This window comes from Dendrobates tinctorius, unplaced genomic scaffold (assembly GCF_039654945.1).
Source record: "Dendrobates tinctorius isolate UK_male_01 unplaced genomic scaffold, ASM3965494v1 ptg000308l, whole genome shotgun sequence".
Lineage (NCBI taxonomy): Eukaryota > Metazoa > Chordata > Amphibia > Anura > Dendrobatidae > Dendrobates > Dendrobates tinctorius.
The window spans coordinates 515,628-529,787 of record NW_027361975.1 but is presented as its reverse complement, the minus strand read 5'-3'; the positions used below and the strand labels follow the sequence as shown (position 1 = coordinate 529,787).

The 14,160-nt window shown below is 45.0% G+C and overlaps 1 protein-coding gene across 2 annotated transcripts in view; it reads left to right on the top strand.

Annotated features, from left to right (window-relative positions):
- Positions 1-9,246, top strand: part of LOC141073599 (uncharacterized) — a 78,590-nt gene extending 69,344 nt beyond the window's left edge. For both annotated transcript variants that reach the window (XM_073560890.1, XM_073560889.1), the window contains exon 6: positions 7,769-9,246. In XM_073560890.1, coding sequence (XP_073416991.1) covers positions 7,769-8,757 — 989 coding nt within the window. In that variant the 3' untranslated portion in view covers positions 8,758-9,246. The remainder of the gene's footprint in view (positions 1-7,768) is intronic.
- The last annotated feature ends 4,914 nt before the right edge of the window (positions 9,247-14,160 follow it).

Genomic DNA, 14,160 nt, shown 5'->3' with positions numbered 1-14,160 from the left:
AAAGAACAGAAAGTAACACTCACATGTGTTCAGTCGGTATCAGGCGGACCATGCGGCTTGGGGGATGGGCAGCAGCCAAACTTCCCAAGACATGGGGTAGGTCTGTTCAGCATCAGAACTCCAGCTTAACTGCAGGGGTGGCATTTATGTACATGTAATCTAAGTACATGTATCAAAGTACGCTGGCAGTTATAACATGGCTGAACCTAACACGCATCTCTATTCTCTTCATACAGGTATTTAACTATTTCCAGCAACTTCACTGAATCCTGCATGTGTCCAACATCCCCATTGCTCTTCGCTTCTCCCCATCTGCTACCCACTTTTTATCTCTAACCTCCTCATTTGGCCTTTTGCAGCTTACTAATTCTCCAACGCATGAAGACGGAAACTCCCTCGACTTGGTCTTCTCTCGGCTTTGTGCAGTGGATGATTTTGCAAACTCCCCTCTCCCGCTCTCTGACCACAACCTTCTTTCATTCTCTATCAAGAACTGCCAGGCTGCTCAGGTCACCCCCACTGTCCATATTTATAGAAACAAACAGGCCATTAACACCCAAAAACTTATGAAGAACTTGCAGTCTTCATTGGCCCCTATCGCCTCCCTTTCATGTCCTGATTCTGCATTGAAGCATTACAATGAAACACTTCAAAGTGCCCTGGATGAATTTGCTCCTCCTATACATAGAACACCACAACACAGACGGCGACAACCCTGGCACATCCTGCAAACACGTTTCCTGCAGCGGTGCTCCAGGTGCGCCGAACGTCTGTGGAGAAAATCCAACCTACCCGAAGATTTCTTCCATTATAAGTTTATGCTTCGAACATACAACACTGCCCATCACCTCTCAAAACAAACCTATTTCAACACCCTCATCACTTCACTGTCCAATAACCCTAAACGTCTCTTTGACACTTTTCATTCTCTACTCAACCCAAGAGAACACGCCCCAACCACGGAGCTTCGAGCTGACAATCTGGCCAATTACTTCAAAGAAAAAATTGACCAGATCCGACAAGAAATTATCTCCCAATCACCTCATACCATGCACTGTCCTCCCTCCCCCACTGCATCTAGCTCACGCTCTGATTTTGAACCAGTCACAGAAGAAGAAGTAAGCAGGCTCCTTGCATCTTCTCGCCCAACCACTTGCACCAGTGACCCATTTCCGTCACATCTACTCCAGCCCCTTTCCCCTGCTGTCACCCCTCACCTAACTAAAATATTTAACCTCTCTCTTCTGGTATCTTTCCCTCATTTAAGCATGCCATCATACATCCACTACTTAAAAAACCATCCCTCGACCAAAACTGTGCCGCTAACTATAGACCTGTTTCTAATCTTCCCTTCATCTCTAAACTCCTGGAACGCCTGGTCCACTCCCGTCTTATCCGCTGTCTCTCAGAAAACTCTCTTCTCGACCCTCTCCAATCCGGTTTCCGCTCTTTACACTCTACTGAAACTACCCTCACTAAAGTCTCTAATGATCTACTAACAGCTAAATCAAATGGTCATTACTCCATGCTAATTCTCTTGAATCTCTCTGCAGCATTCGACACTGTGGATCACCAGCTCCTCCTCACTATGCTCCGTTCCATTGGCCTCAAGGACACCGTTCTCTCCTGGTTCTCCTCCTACCTCTCTGACCGCTCCTTTACTGTATCTTTTGCTGGCTCCTCCTCCTTTCATCTTCCCCTTACTGTTGGGGTTCCTCAAGGATCAGTCCTAGGCCCCCTCCTCTTCTCTTTGTATACTGCCCCTATTGGACAAATAATCAGTATATTTGGTTTCCAGTACCATTTCTATGCTGATGACACCCAATTATACGCTTCTTCTCCTCACATCACGCCAGCCTTTCTAGAAAACACCAGCAATTGTCTAAACGCTGTGTCTAACATCATGTCCTCACTATATCTGAAACTGAACCTGTCAAAGGCTGAACTCCTTGTGTTTCCTCCCGCTACTAATGTACCTATACCCGACATTGCCATTTCCGTGTGTGGTTCTACTATTACTCCCCAGCAACATGCCCGCTGTCTTGGGGTCATGCTTGACTCCGAGCTTTCCTTTGGCCCCCACATCCGATCACTGGCTCGCTCTTGTTATCTGCACCTCAAAAACATTTCTAGAATTCGGCCTTTTCTTACTTTTGACTCTGCAAAAACTCTGACTGTTTCTCTTATTCATTCTCATCTCGACTATTGTAACTCTCTTCTAATCGGTCTCCCTCTTACCAAACTCTCCCCCCTCCAATCTGTCTTGAATGCTGCTGCCAGGATCATATTCCTCGCCAATCGTTACACCGATGCTTCTACCTTGTGCCAGTCATTACATTGGCTACCCATCCACTCCAGAATCCAGTACAAACTTATTACCCTCACCCACAAAGCTCTTCATGGCTCAGCACCACCCTACATCTCCTCCCTTGTTTCAGTATACCATCCTACCCGCGCCCTCCGTTCTGCTGATGACCTGAGGTTAGCATCCTCAATAATCAGAACCTCCCACTCCCGTCTTCAAGACTATACACGTCCCCACAATTTTAAGCGTGCCCTGAAAACTCATTTATTCAGACTGGCCTACCGCCTCAACACATTAACCTAATCTATCCCTATGTGGCACAGCCAAAAGTTTTTTACCATACCCATGTTCCCCGTATCATGTTCCCACATGCTTTATGCATCGATTAGCCCTCTGCATCTGTACTGTACACACTTAACATTATGGCTGGTCCATACAATCAGGGCAACTGTTACCACCCACCTTTCGTGTCTCCCCTTTTTTCCTCATAGATTGTAAGCTTGTGAGCAGGGCCCTCATTCCTCTTGGTATATGTTATGATCTATGTGATTATTGTTATGCTGTAAGGTCTATTGTCTGTACAAGTCCCCTCTGAAATGTAAAGTGCTGCGGAATATGTCGGTGCTATAGAAATAAAATTTATTATTATTATTGTGTGTATATACTGTATATACTCCATGTATGTGTGTGTAATATATGTGTGTATATATATATATATATATATAAGTACGTGTCATGAAGGGGGTTAGTGTTCATTGGGATGTTGCGTTTCTTCAGTTTTGATGGCTATGTGGAATGTGTGATATATGTTTGTTTTTGCCACTTAATCGGAGCTCAGCCTAATGTAGAGACCCTGATTCCAGCGATGTGTCACTTACTGGGCACCTTGCTGTAGTTGTGATAATCTACTGCTGATAAAACAGTGATTTTATCACAAGTATTGAAATCTGCTGCCATTTACTCCTCAATATTTACGAGCTCTGTATTACTTCGGTCCCACCACTGATTGTAACAGAAAGCTTACAATCAGTGGTGGGACCGAAGTAATACAGAGCTCGTAAATATTGAGGAGTAAATGGCAGCAGATTTCAATACTTGTGATAAAATCACATTGTACACAGAAAGCTGCCAATCAGTGGGGCATGCAGGATTATATAGAGCTTAGCATTCAGAGATCTGGAAGACCTGCAGCAGATAAAATATTAATTTTATCAAAACCGCAGCAAGCAGTGCAGTAAGTGATACACTCTTGCCACCTCCTGTCGTCTCCAACTCAAAAATATTTCCAGAATCTGTCCCTTCCTCAGCCCTCAATCTACTAAAACTCTTGTACATGCCCTCATCATCATCTCCCGCCTTGACTACTGCAACACTCTCCTCTGTGGCCTCCCTGCTAACTCTCTTGCACCACTCCAGTCTGTCCTCAACTCTGCTGCCCGACTAATCCACCTCTCTACTCGCTACTCCCCTGTCTCTCCACTCTGCAAATCCCTCCACTGGCTCCCAACTCCCCAACGAATCCAGTACAAACTACTAACACTGACCTACAAAGCCATCCACAACCTGTCCCCTCCCTATATCTCTGAACTAATCTCCCAATATCTTCCCTCACGTAATCTTCGATCCTCCCGAGAGCTTCTACTCTCCTCCTCACACAACCGCCTCCAAGATTTCTCCCGAATGTCCCCCATCCTCTGGAACTCCATGCCTCAACACGTCCGGTTATTTACTCCCCTCGGATCCTTCAAACGGAACCTGAAAACCCATCTTTTCAGGAAAGCCTACAGCCTGCAATAACCATTCTGCCGCCTCACCACCGCCCAAGCTGCCATCTCATCACCACCAGAGTTGCTGCACCCCCGACCTTCTGTCTCTTCCCCACTATAGAATGTAAGTCCGCAAGGACAGGGTCCTTTCTCCTCTGCACCAGTCTGTCATTGTAAATTTGTTTACTGTTAATGATATCTATAACCTTGTATGTAACCCCCTTCTCATGTACAGCACCATGGAATTAATGGTGCTATATAAATAAAACCGTATATACAGTGGGGAAAAAAAGTATTTAGTCAGTCAGCAATAGTGCAAGTTCCACCACTTAAAAAGATGAGAGGCGTCTGTAATTTACATCATAGGTAGACCTCAACTATGGGAGACAAACTGAGACAAAAAAAATCCAGAAAGTCACATTGTCTGTTTTTTTTTCATGTTATTTGCATATTATGGTGGAAAATAAGTATTTGGTCAGAAACAAGCAATCAAGATTTCTGGCTCTCACAGACCTGTAACTTCTTCTTTAAGAGTCTCCTCTTTCCTCCACTCATTACCTGTAGTAATGGCACCTGTTTAAACTTATCAGTATAAAAAGACACCTGTGCACACCCTCAAACAGTCTGACTCCAAACTCCACTATGGTGAAGACCAAAGAGCTGTCAAAGGACACCAGAAACAAAATTGTAGCCCTGCACCAGGCTGGGAAGACTGAATCTGCAATAGCCAACCAGCTTGGAGTGAAGAAATCAACTGTGGGAGCAATAATTAGAAAATGGAAGACATACAAGACCACTGATAATCTCCCTCGATCTGGTGCTCCACGCAAAATCCCACCCCGTGGGGTCAGAATGATCACAAGAACGGTGAGCAAAAATCCCAGAACCACGCGGGGGGACCTAGTGAATGAACTGCAGAGAGCTGGGACCAATGTAACAAGGCCTACCATAAGTAACACACTACGCCACCATGGACTCAGATCCTGCAGTGCCAGACGTGTCCCACTGCTTAAGCCTGTACATGTCCGGGCCCGTCTGAAGTTTGCTAGAGAGCATTTGGATGATCCAGAGGAGTTTTGGGAGAATGTCCTATGGTCTGATGAAACCAAACTGGAACTGTTTGGTAGAAACACAACTTGTCGTGTTTGGAGGAAAAAGAATACTGAGTTGCATCCATCAAACACCATACCTACTGTAAAGCATGGTGGTGGAAACATCATGCTTTGGGGCTGTTTCTCTGCAAAGGGGCCAGGACGACTAATCCGGGTACATGAAAGAATGAATGGGGCCATGTATCGTGAGATTTTGAGTGCAAACCTCCTTCCATCAGCAAGGGCATTGAAGATGAAACGTGGCTGGGTCTTTCAACATGACAATGATCCAAAGCACACCGCCAGGGCAACGAAGGAGTGGCTTCGTAAGAAGCATTTCAAGGTCCTGGAGTGGCCTAGCCAGTCTCCAGATCTCAACCCTATAGAAAACCTTTGGAGGGAGTTGAAAGTCCGTGTTGCCAAGCGAAAAGCCAAAAACATCACTGCTCTAGAGGAGATCTGCATGGAGGAATGGGCCAACATACCAACAACAGTGTGTGGCAACCTTGTGAAGACTTACAGAAAACGTTTGACCTCTGTCATTGCCAACAAAGGATATATCACAAAGTATTGAGATGAAATTTTGTTTCTGACCAAATACTTATTTTCCACCATAATATGCAAATAAAATGAAAAAAAAACAGACAATGTGATTTTCTGGATTTTTTTTTTCTCAGTTTGTCTCCCATAGTTGAGGTCTACCTATGATGTAAATTACAGACGCCTCTCATCTTTTTTAGTGGTGGAACTTGCACTATTGCTGACTGACTAAATACTTTTTTTCCCCACTGTACTTGTGTATAAGCCGACCCGTGTATAAGCCGACCCCCCCTAATTTTGCCACAAAAAACTGGGAAAACTTATTGACTTGCGTGTAAGCCTAGGGTGGAAAATGCAGCAGCTACTGGTAAATTTCAAAAATAAAAAAAGATACCAATAAAAGTAAAATTAATTGAGACATCAGTAGGTTAAATGTTTTTGAATATCCATATGAATCAGTAGCCCCATATAATACTTCATACTGTTAATGATGGCCCCATAAGATGCTCCATACAAAATACGCCCCATATAATGCTGCACAAAGCTTAATAATGGCCCCATAAGATGCTCCATAGAATAATATGCCCCATATGTTGCTCCATAAACTTTATGACCCCATAAGATGCTCTATAGATTATGCCGCCATATGCTGCCCCATAAGATGCTCCATAGATTATGCCCCCATTTGCTGCCCCATAAAATGCTCCATAGATTATGCCCCCATATGCTGCTCCATAGATTATGCCCCCCCATATGCTGCCCCATAAAATGCTCCATAGATTATGCCCCCATATGCTGCTCCATAGATTATGCCCCCATCTGTTACCTCGTAAGATGCCCCCATCTGTTACCTCGTAAGATGCCCCCTAGTTTATGCCCCCATTTGCTGCTCCATAGTTTATGGCCTCATATGCTGCCCCATAAGATGCTCCATAGACTACTCCCCCATATGCTGCCCCATAATATGCTCCATAGAATATCCCCCCCATATGCTGCCCCATAAGGTGCTCCATAGAATATCCCCCCCATGTGCTGCTCCATTAGGTGCTCCATAGAATACCCCCCATATGCTGCCCCATAAGGTGCTCCATAGAATGTCCCCAATATGCTGCCCTGTAAGATGCACCATAGAATACCCCCCCATATGCTGCCCCGTAAGATGCACCATAGAATACCCCCCTTATGCTGCTTCATAATATGCTCCATAGAATACCCCCCCATATGCTGCCCCATAAGATGTTCCATAGAATACCCTCCCATATGCTGCTGCTGCCGCCGCCGCAAATTAAAAAATGAAACGCTCACCTTTTCGTCGCTGGGGGCCAGGTGCCGGGGTCACCGCTGGCTCAGGACCCCGGCACTGGCGATACTTACCGATCCTCCGTCCATTGCTGTGCGCCCCTGTGTCTGCCGGGTCCTTCTGTCAGTGACGTTCAGGCAGAGGGAGCGCATTGACTAAGTCATCGCGCCCTCTGCTTGAACATCAGAAACAGAAGACAGCAGAGCAGCACGCAGCAATGGAGCGAGGACAAGTGAATATAGCATATACTTACCCCCTCCTGGCGCAGTCTCTGCAGCTCCGTTCTCCCACGGTCTCAGGCTCCTTCCTTCAGCGATCACGTGGTATCGCTCATTAAAGTAATAAATATGTGCATATTCATGACTTTAGTGAGCGGTACCATGTGACCACTACAGGAAGGAGCCTGAGACCGGGAGAAGCAGGGGGGCTGCAGAGACCGCGCCAGGAGGGGGTGAGTATGATCGGCGACCCCCCCCCCCCGGTATATGACTTGCGTATAAGCCGAGAGGGGGACTTTCAGCCCAAAAAAAGGGTTGAAAATCTCGGCTTATACACAAGTATATACGGTAATAATAACAATAATCACTGGAATCGGGGTCCCTAAAACATACATCATGCTTCTCGCAGATGAGGTAGCAAAAACTAGTAATGGATTCCTTTTATGGAATTGTCTTGTCTTATGTGTTAGAAAGTATTATACTTGGCCAGTCTGCAATCAGTTTTTATGCATCTTCTAACCAAGTGTCGTTTTTTTTTTTCTCCACAGATCCCATGAAGTCTACAAAATTATCTGAAGCAAATTGCATTCCCGTTTTTTCAAAAGACTTTATCACTAATGACCATAATAAATATGTACAGGCAGAAAAACACACGTTATCTGAGAAACCAAAGAAAAATAACAGCCTGGAGAAGGTTACTGAGAGACCCTCGTTATGTGGACCTGACAATCTCACCAATACCACCATCCATTTACACACAGATGACATTCCACACTTCCCATCTGCACTTATTAAGGAAGAACCAATCTTATTAAATGAAGAGAATTCAACGGACTCAAGAGATTATACTCAAGATCCATGTAGGTTTATTAAGGAGGAACCATGGGATGGGGGGGATTGTGCTGACCTATATACACCCACAAATCATCTACAACAATATTCGTCAGCTCATATAAAACTATTTGTCTCCTATGAAGAAAAGCCCTTCTTGAGTAATGATGCTGTTCTAACCACCAGTCCTATGGAGTATGTGCCTTCTCCATCCACAGACTTCAAAGATGAGCAGCAATGTAATACAGCTGAAAAGCCATATTCCTGTTTAGAGTGTGGAAAATGTTTTAAGCTGAAGTCGTACCTCATTGCACACCAGAGGTGGCACACAGGAGAGAAACCATACTCGTGCCTTGAATGTGGTAAATGTTTTAGCAGAATGTCGAATCTTGCAAACCATAAGAAGGTTCACACAGGCGAAAAGCCATTTTCTTGTTCCGAATGTGGGAAAAGTTTTGCTAGAAACTCAAATCTTGTTGTTCATCAAAGGGTCCATACAGGGGAGAAACCATATCCTTGCTTGGAGTGTGGAAAATGTTTTTTTAGTAATTCTTATCTTGTGGTCCATCAGAGAATCCACACCGGCGAAAGGCCGTATTCTTGTTCTGAATGCTTGAAATCCTTTATCAGTAGCTCAGAACTGTTGAAACATCGGAAAAATCACATGAGAAATGACATTCTTAAAAATTCTGCATATTTGTTCTGATTGTAGAGAAAGATACAGCCATGTGAAAAAAAGGATGGAAATTTCTTAAAATTTTTTTTCTCTGTCTGAACATATCAGTATTTGAACAGTATGAAGGTGACCTAATTACACAATAATTGGCTTTGCAATAATGTTACATAACAGAATTACGTGGAACAGAACCCTTGGTTGTAATACTCGGCATTGCCTTCTCCAGCAGGTGTTTATTGCATGCAAAACCTGTTTCAAGTTCTGCTGCTGCGGTTTTCATTTTTCATTTTGGTCGAGGTATTGTTTTGGTCAGTATGGTTAAAAAAAATTTACAGTGGTTGATGCAAACTGTAAATTTACTTCCAGGTTTTACTTTTTACACCAGAAACTGAAGGCTCCTATTCTTCTCAATTCTCTTGAAGAGAATGTGCTAGTAGAATCAACCTTCCTAAGCCGTCTGTATGGGCATGTAGGTCATAGGAAGCTGAATAAAATGACACCTTGATATCTGCAATCCAATATCCTATTGTAGAGAAATCCATGTTTTTCTTAACATGTAAATGAGCCGTTACGATCTATGGGCTGGATATAGATCTGGTTGCATTACAAATTTTACATGTAAAATTATGTGGTTTAGTTTTCCAAATGGGATCACGTGTGGGTGTTTTCTTTTTTTTTTTAGCACCTCAGGGGCACTGTAGATGCGACATGGTGTCCAAATTTGCTTTTCAAAACTTAAATAGCGCTCTTTGTATTCCGAGTTTTGTCATGTACCTAAACATTCGTTTTTTACAACATATGGGTTATCACTGCTGTGAGAACTAGTGGAACTCCAACGGTGGACCCGCAGGACCGCAGCAATGAACCTCCCTCGGACAAGCTGACCAGGTGGACCACCCCCTATGCAGGGAGCGTTAGAGGCAGGCCCGAGGGAGACTATCACCACGGCAGCTGGTACCCAGGGGTGAACAACGGGAGACAAGGCAGACTGGCGGGAGGACTGACACGGCTGAGACACGGGAACACGGGCAGAACTGAGATGCAGGCTGGCACGGCTGTGACACGGGAACATAGACGGAATGGAGACACTGGCAGACAAGCACGGCAGAGACACGGGAACACGGGCAGGTTGGAGACACTGGCTGGAAGACACGGCATAGACACGGGAACACGGGCAGGTTGGAGACACTGGCTGGAAGACACGGGAACACGGGCAGGTTGGAGACACAGGTGGGCAAGCACTAGGAGAGATCAAAATGTAAGGTCAGAGGCTAGGCGGCAAGGGCTTGCGGCAGGGAAGGCAGAGAGCACAGGGAGATGTGGGGCCAGAATCACTTGTGGGGCACAAATGACAGGCACAGCCAGGAGGAAGAGGCGGCCTGATAAGCAGAGTGCGCAGTGGGACTTCCGGGTCAGGGTTCTCCAGACCATAGAGCAGACTGGAAGGAGCGGCATACATTACAGGGAGAGGTGTGCGCGTGCGCCGACGAACCTAGTGTGCGCACGCACCCGACGGGAGATAGGAGCGCACCGGGATTCCGAGGACCGGTAAGTATGCTGGGGCTTGGGGGGCGGTGGGGTGACAGGAACATGCGGCGGTGGCGTGACAACTGCATTCGGGGGCAAAGTTGCATAACAAATTATAGGGTCAATTTTCTCCTATTCTGGTAGAAATTATAAATTTGATTCTAAATCAGTATTTTAGTAGAAAAAAAAACCTTTTTTGTTTTCAAATCTAAATATTATAAAGTTTTTGGAATCACCTGTAGGTTAACAATCGCAAAATTTCCGATATTTTCACAAATAAAAGCAAGCCGCAAAGAACAAATTTTACCACTATCATAATGTACAATATGTCACAAGAAAACAATCTCAGAATCACTAGGATCTGTTAAAGCACTCCAGAGTGATTACCTCATAAAGTGACACTTGTCAGAATTGAAAAAATTGGCCTGGTCAGGAAGGTGAAAATAACAGACTTCAGGATGAAGGGTTCAGAGAATGCTAGATAAATTTTTTTTTTTAAATGACCAACAATACTACATACAACCATGACCAGATCATATAGTGACTGACTAATACCCCAGACAAGGAACAAATATTGCCACACCATGACCAGATCACATATTACAGCCACATAGTGACCGAAGACTACAATGCTGATCATTAATAAAAAACTACAATAGTAATCTTACAATAAGTGCCATTATACACAGGACCTCTGTACATAGTGTGCAGGTAACATACTGACATCTCTATTTGAAGTCCTTTATCTTTACTTTTCTTGATCCACACAGACCACCAACACTTCTTGCTGCCAGTACTCTTCTCTGCAGAAAACAGTACACAGTTGCCTAGAGCACCACTTCTAGAGCACATTCCTCACTTTTTCCCCTTCTACACTATGCCAGATGAAGAAGAAAGTGACATAATACCACCTTGCACAGTAACAACTACCCACCTCCTATTGAAAACATCCTCGAAAATAAAATGCATCAAAGCAATAATAATATCCCTTAATTAGCCTCTACAGTAATGTCCCCCATTCTGGCTGCTTCCTGTAGTATTGTGCCACATACTGGCCCCTTCTGGTAATAATATCTCATATTCTACTCCTCGTGTGTCTCATTCCTGGGCCCCAGGTTTCTCATTACTGGCCCTCATATCTGTTCTCCATATTGCGGCTTTTCAGTGCAAGTAAATAAAAGTATCTTTTTACCTTGCCGTGGTCCAGCGGCGTCCTCTTCCTTCTTGATATGTGGTATGGACACGCCCGCACATGGCAGTGACGTGCCCACCGATGTCAGCTGCCGGCCTCTGGCTGGTGGCTGTTAACTATTGCCGGGCCAGAGGCCCGTTGAATACTGAACCAGTCCAACCCAACCCTGCCACTGGAGACCAGTTGAGCAGAAGCAAAAGACATGGGCCCTACCTCTTTCCTTCTGCTCACTGGGTCCCATACATCAGTAAACATAGTAATGCCATGATGATGGCCCTGCTCGCAGCTTTAAATAAAGTGGGCTCACCTCTCTACAGTAATGCAATTTATGTGGATGCTGTGATTTATGCGCTATGTGTCAGCTTCCTATATTTCCTTTAACAGATTACCTGAGTGTGGCTTGTTTTTTTGCAGTATGAATTGTGGTATTTTGGGGTACATAACGTTTTGGATCACTCCTAAAGCTTGTTTCACATTTATCCTATGCTCTACACCTAGCACTTACATTGGTGTTTCCATCTAAGTCTCTGAAATATATGATTCAGATGAAACCCTCAATGGATCCATTCACTATAATAAGGCAGGCGGAGGTACTCTGGACTCTGTGGCCTCTGTTCAGAGGTGCACATAACTGTTCCCCATCCCTCTTTTACTCTCACCCATGACTGCACCACAGAGAGATAGAATGTCCTTCAAGGACAGGAAACCTACAGGATGAAAAGGCGGTACCCCTGCCTTGCATCAGTTGGTTTCCTGTTCATGACGAGGGAACCTTTCAGGCATCCCTGAAGATGGAAGACGTGGCGTAAGCAGTTCCCAGGCCTGACCGCTTGGCTCAGGCATCAATCCCTTTCCTGCCTCTGCCGGTGCAGGGGTCCTGGAAGCGCCATAGTGGGTCCAGAGGAGTCTTCACTGGTGTTAGTGCAAGCAGTGTCACCAAGCTATGTGGATTGCTGACTTCTGTGTGTCTCGAGCAGCGCATTCGCGGGGTGGCTCGACGCACGTGCCGATGGGACCAGAAGAGGCGCCTCGAGGAACGCCCAGTCTAGTCCTGCTTTAATATGCAGTTCAACTGCCAATAGAACGATTCCCTTTGATTCAGCAGTCTCTCCAATCAGTATGAAGCCAGAAGAGCAGCAGGGGAGTCCCCAAGCAACTCAGCGACGCTGTGGCAGTGGTTGCTCGGAAGGAAATAGCAGCAGAACCACACAGCAGAGCCAGAAATCCAGCGAGGTGGATCAATACTCAGCCTTCAGATGGGATCTATCAGCTGATATGGTCCCCCCTCCAAATCTGGTAGCCTTGATTACCTCCGAGTGGTAAGTGATTTTCATGAAAGTTCACTTTGTAATTGAGTTCCTTGTTAGGGAAGGAAATTCATAGCAAAGTACAGGGATTGTGCACTCTGTAAAGAAGGGTTGCCAAATTCCTGGGAGGACAGGCTTTATCAGTTTTGTATTGAACACAGATCTTATTTGAAGACTCTCCTAACTTCACCGCTGAGTTGAGATCTATCATTAAGGGTGGAGGTTAAAAATTCCTTAAAATAATAATTTTTATAATTTTTTATTTATATAGCGCCAACATATTCTGCAGCACTTTACAATTAAGCGGGGACATGTACAGACAATAAATTTAATACAAGTGAAGACAATTTAAACAGTGACATTAGGAGTGAGGTCCCTGCTCGTAAGCTTACAATCTACAAGGAAATGGGGGTGACACAGTGGGTGAAAAGTGCTTGTTATTTCAGGTCTGGCAATTATATTAAATAGGGATTTTCATATAAAGCTGCATGATCCGGTCATCAGCCCTTATGTTTAAGTGCAATAGTCAAGTATCAAGTGCAGTTATCGTGCATGGAGGGTGTGGAGACAGATGAATAGTAGGGTGCAGATTCAGAATAATATTTGGAAAGAGGGAACAGGGCAAAGTTAGTTTACTGAGCAGTTGATGTGGTAGGCTTGTTTGAAGAGATGAGTTTTCAAAGAGCGCTTGAGTAGGTCGGGGCTAGGTATCAGTCTGATCGTCTGGGGAAGTGCATTCCAGAGAGCTGGTGCAGCATGAGAGAAGTCTTGGAGATGGAGGTGCGAGGTTCGTATTATGGGGGATGTTAGTCTTAGGTCATTTGTAGAACGGAGGGCATGTGTAGGGCGATAGACAGATGAGAGAGGAGATATAAGGCGGTGCAGAACTGTGGAGAGCTTTGTGGGTGAGAGACATGAGTATATACTGGACCCTGTAGCGAATAGGTAGCCAGTGTAATGACTGGCACAAGATGGAGGCATCGGTGAAGCAGCTGGACAGAAATATGACCCTGGCTTCCGCATACAAGATGGATTGGAGAGGAGAAAGTTTGGTAAGAGGGAGACAGATCAGAAGAGAGTTGCAGTAGTCCAGATGAGAATGAATAAGAGTGACAGTAAGAGTCTTAGCAGTTTCAAAGGTGAGAAAAGGTCGGATTCTGGAGATGTTTTTAAGATGCAGGTGACAAGAGCGAGTGAGTCATCGGATATAGGGAGTAAAAGAAAGGTCGGTGTTGAATATGACCCCAAGACAGCGGGCATGCTGCTTGGGAGTTATGGTTGAACCCTCCAGGGTAATTTCGGAGAGAATTAGTTTCAGATGGAAGGAGGACATGATGTTAGAGACAGCAGACAGACAATCCTTGGTATTTTGAATTAGGGTAGGGGTGATGTCAGGGGAAGAAGTGT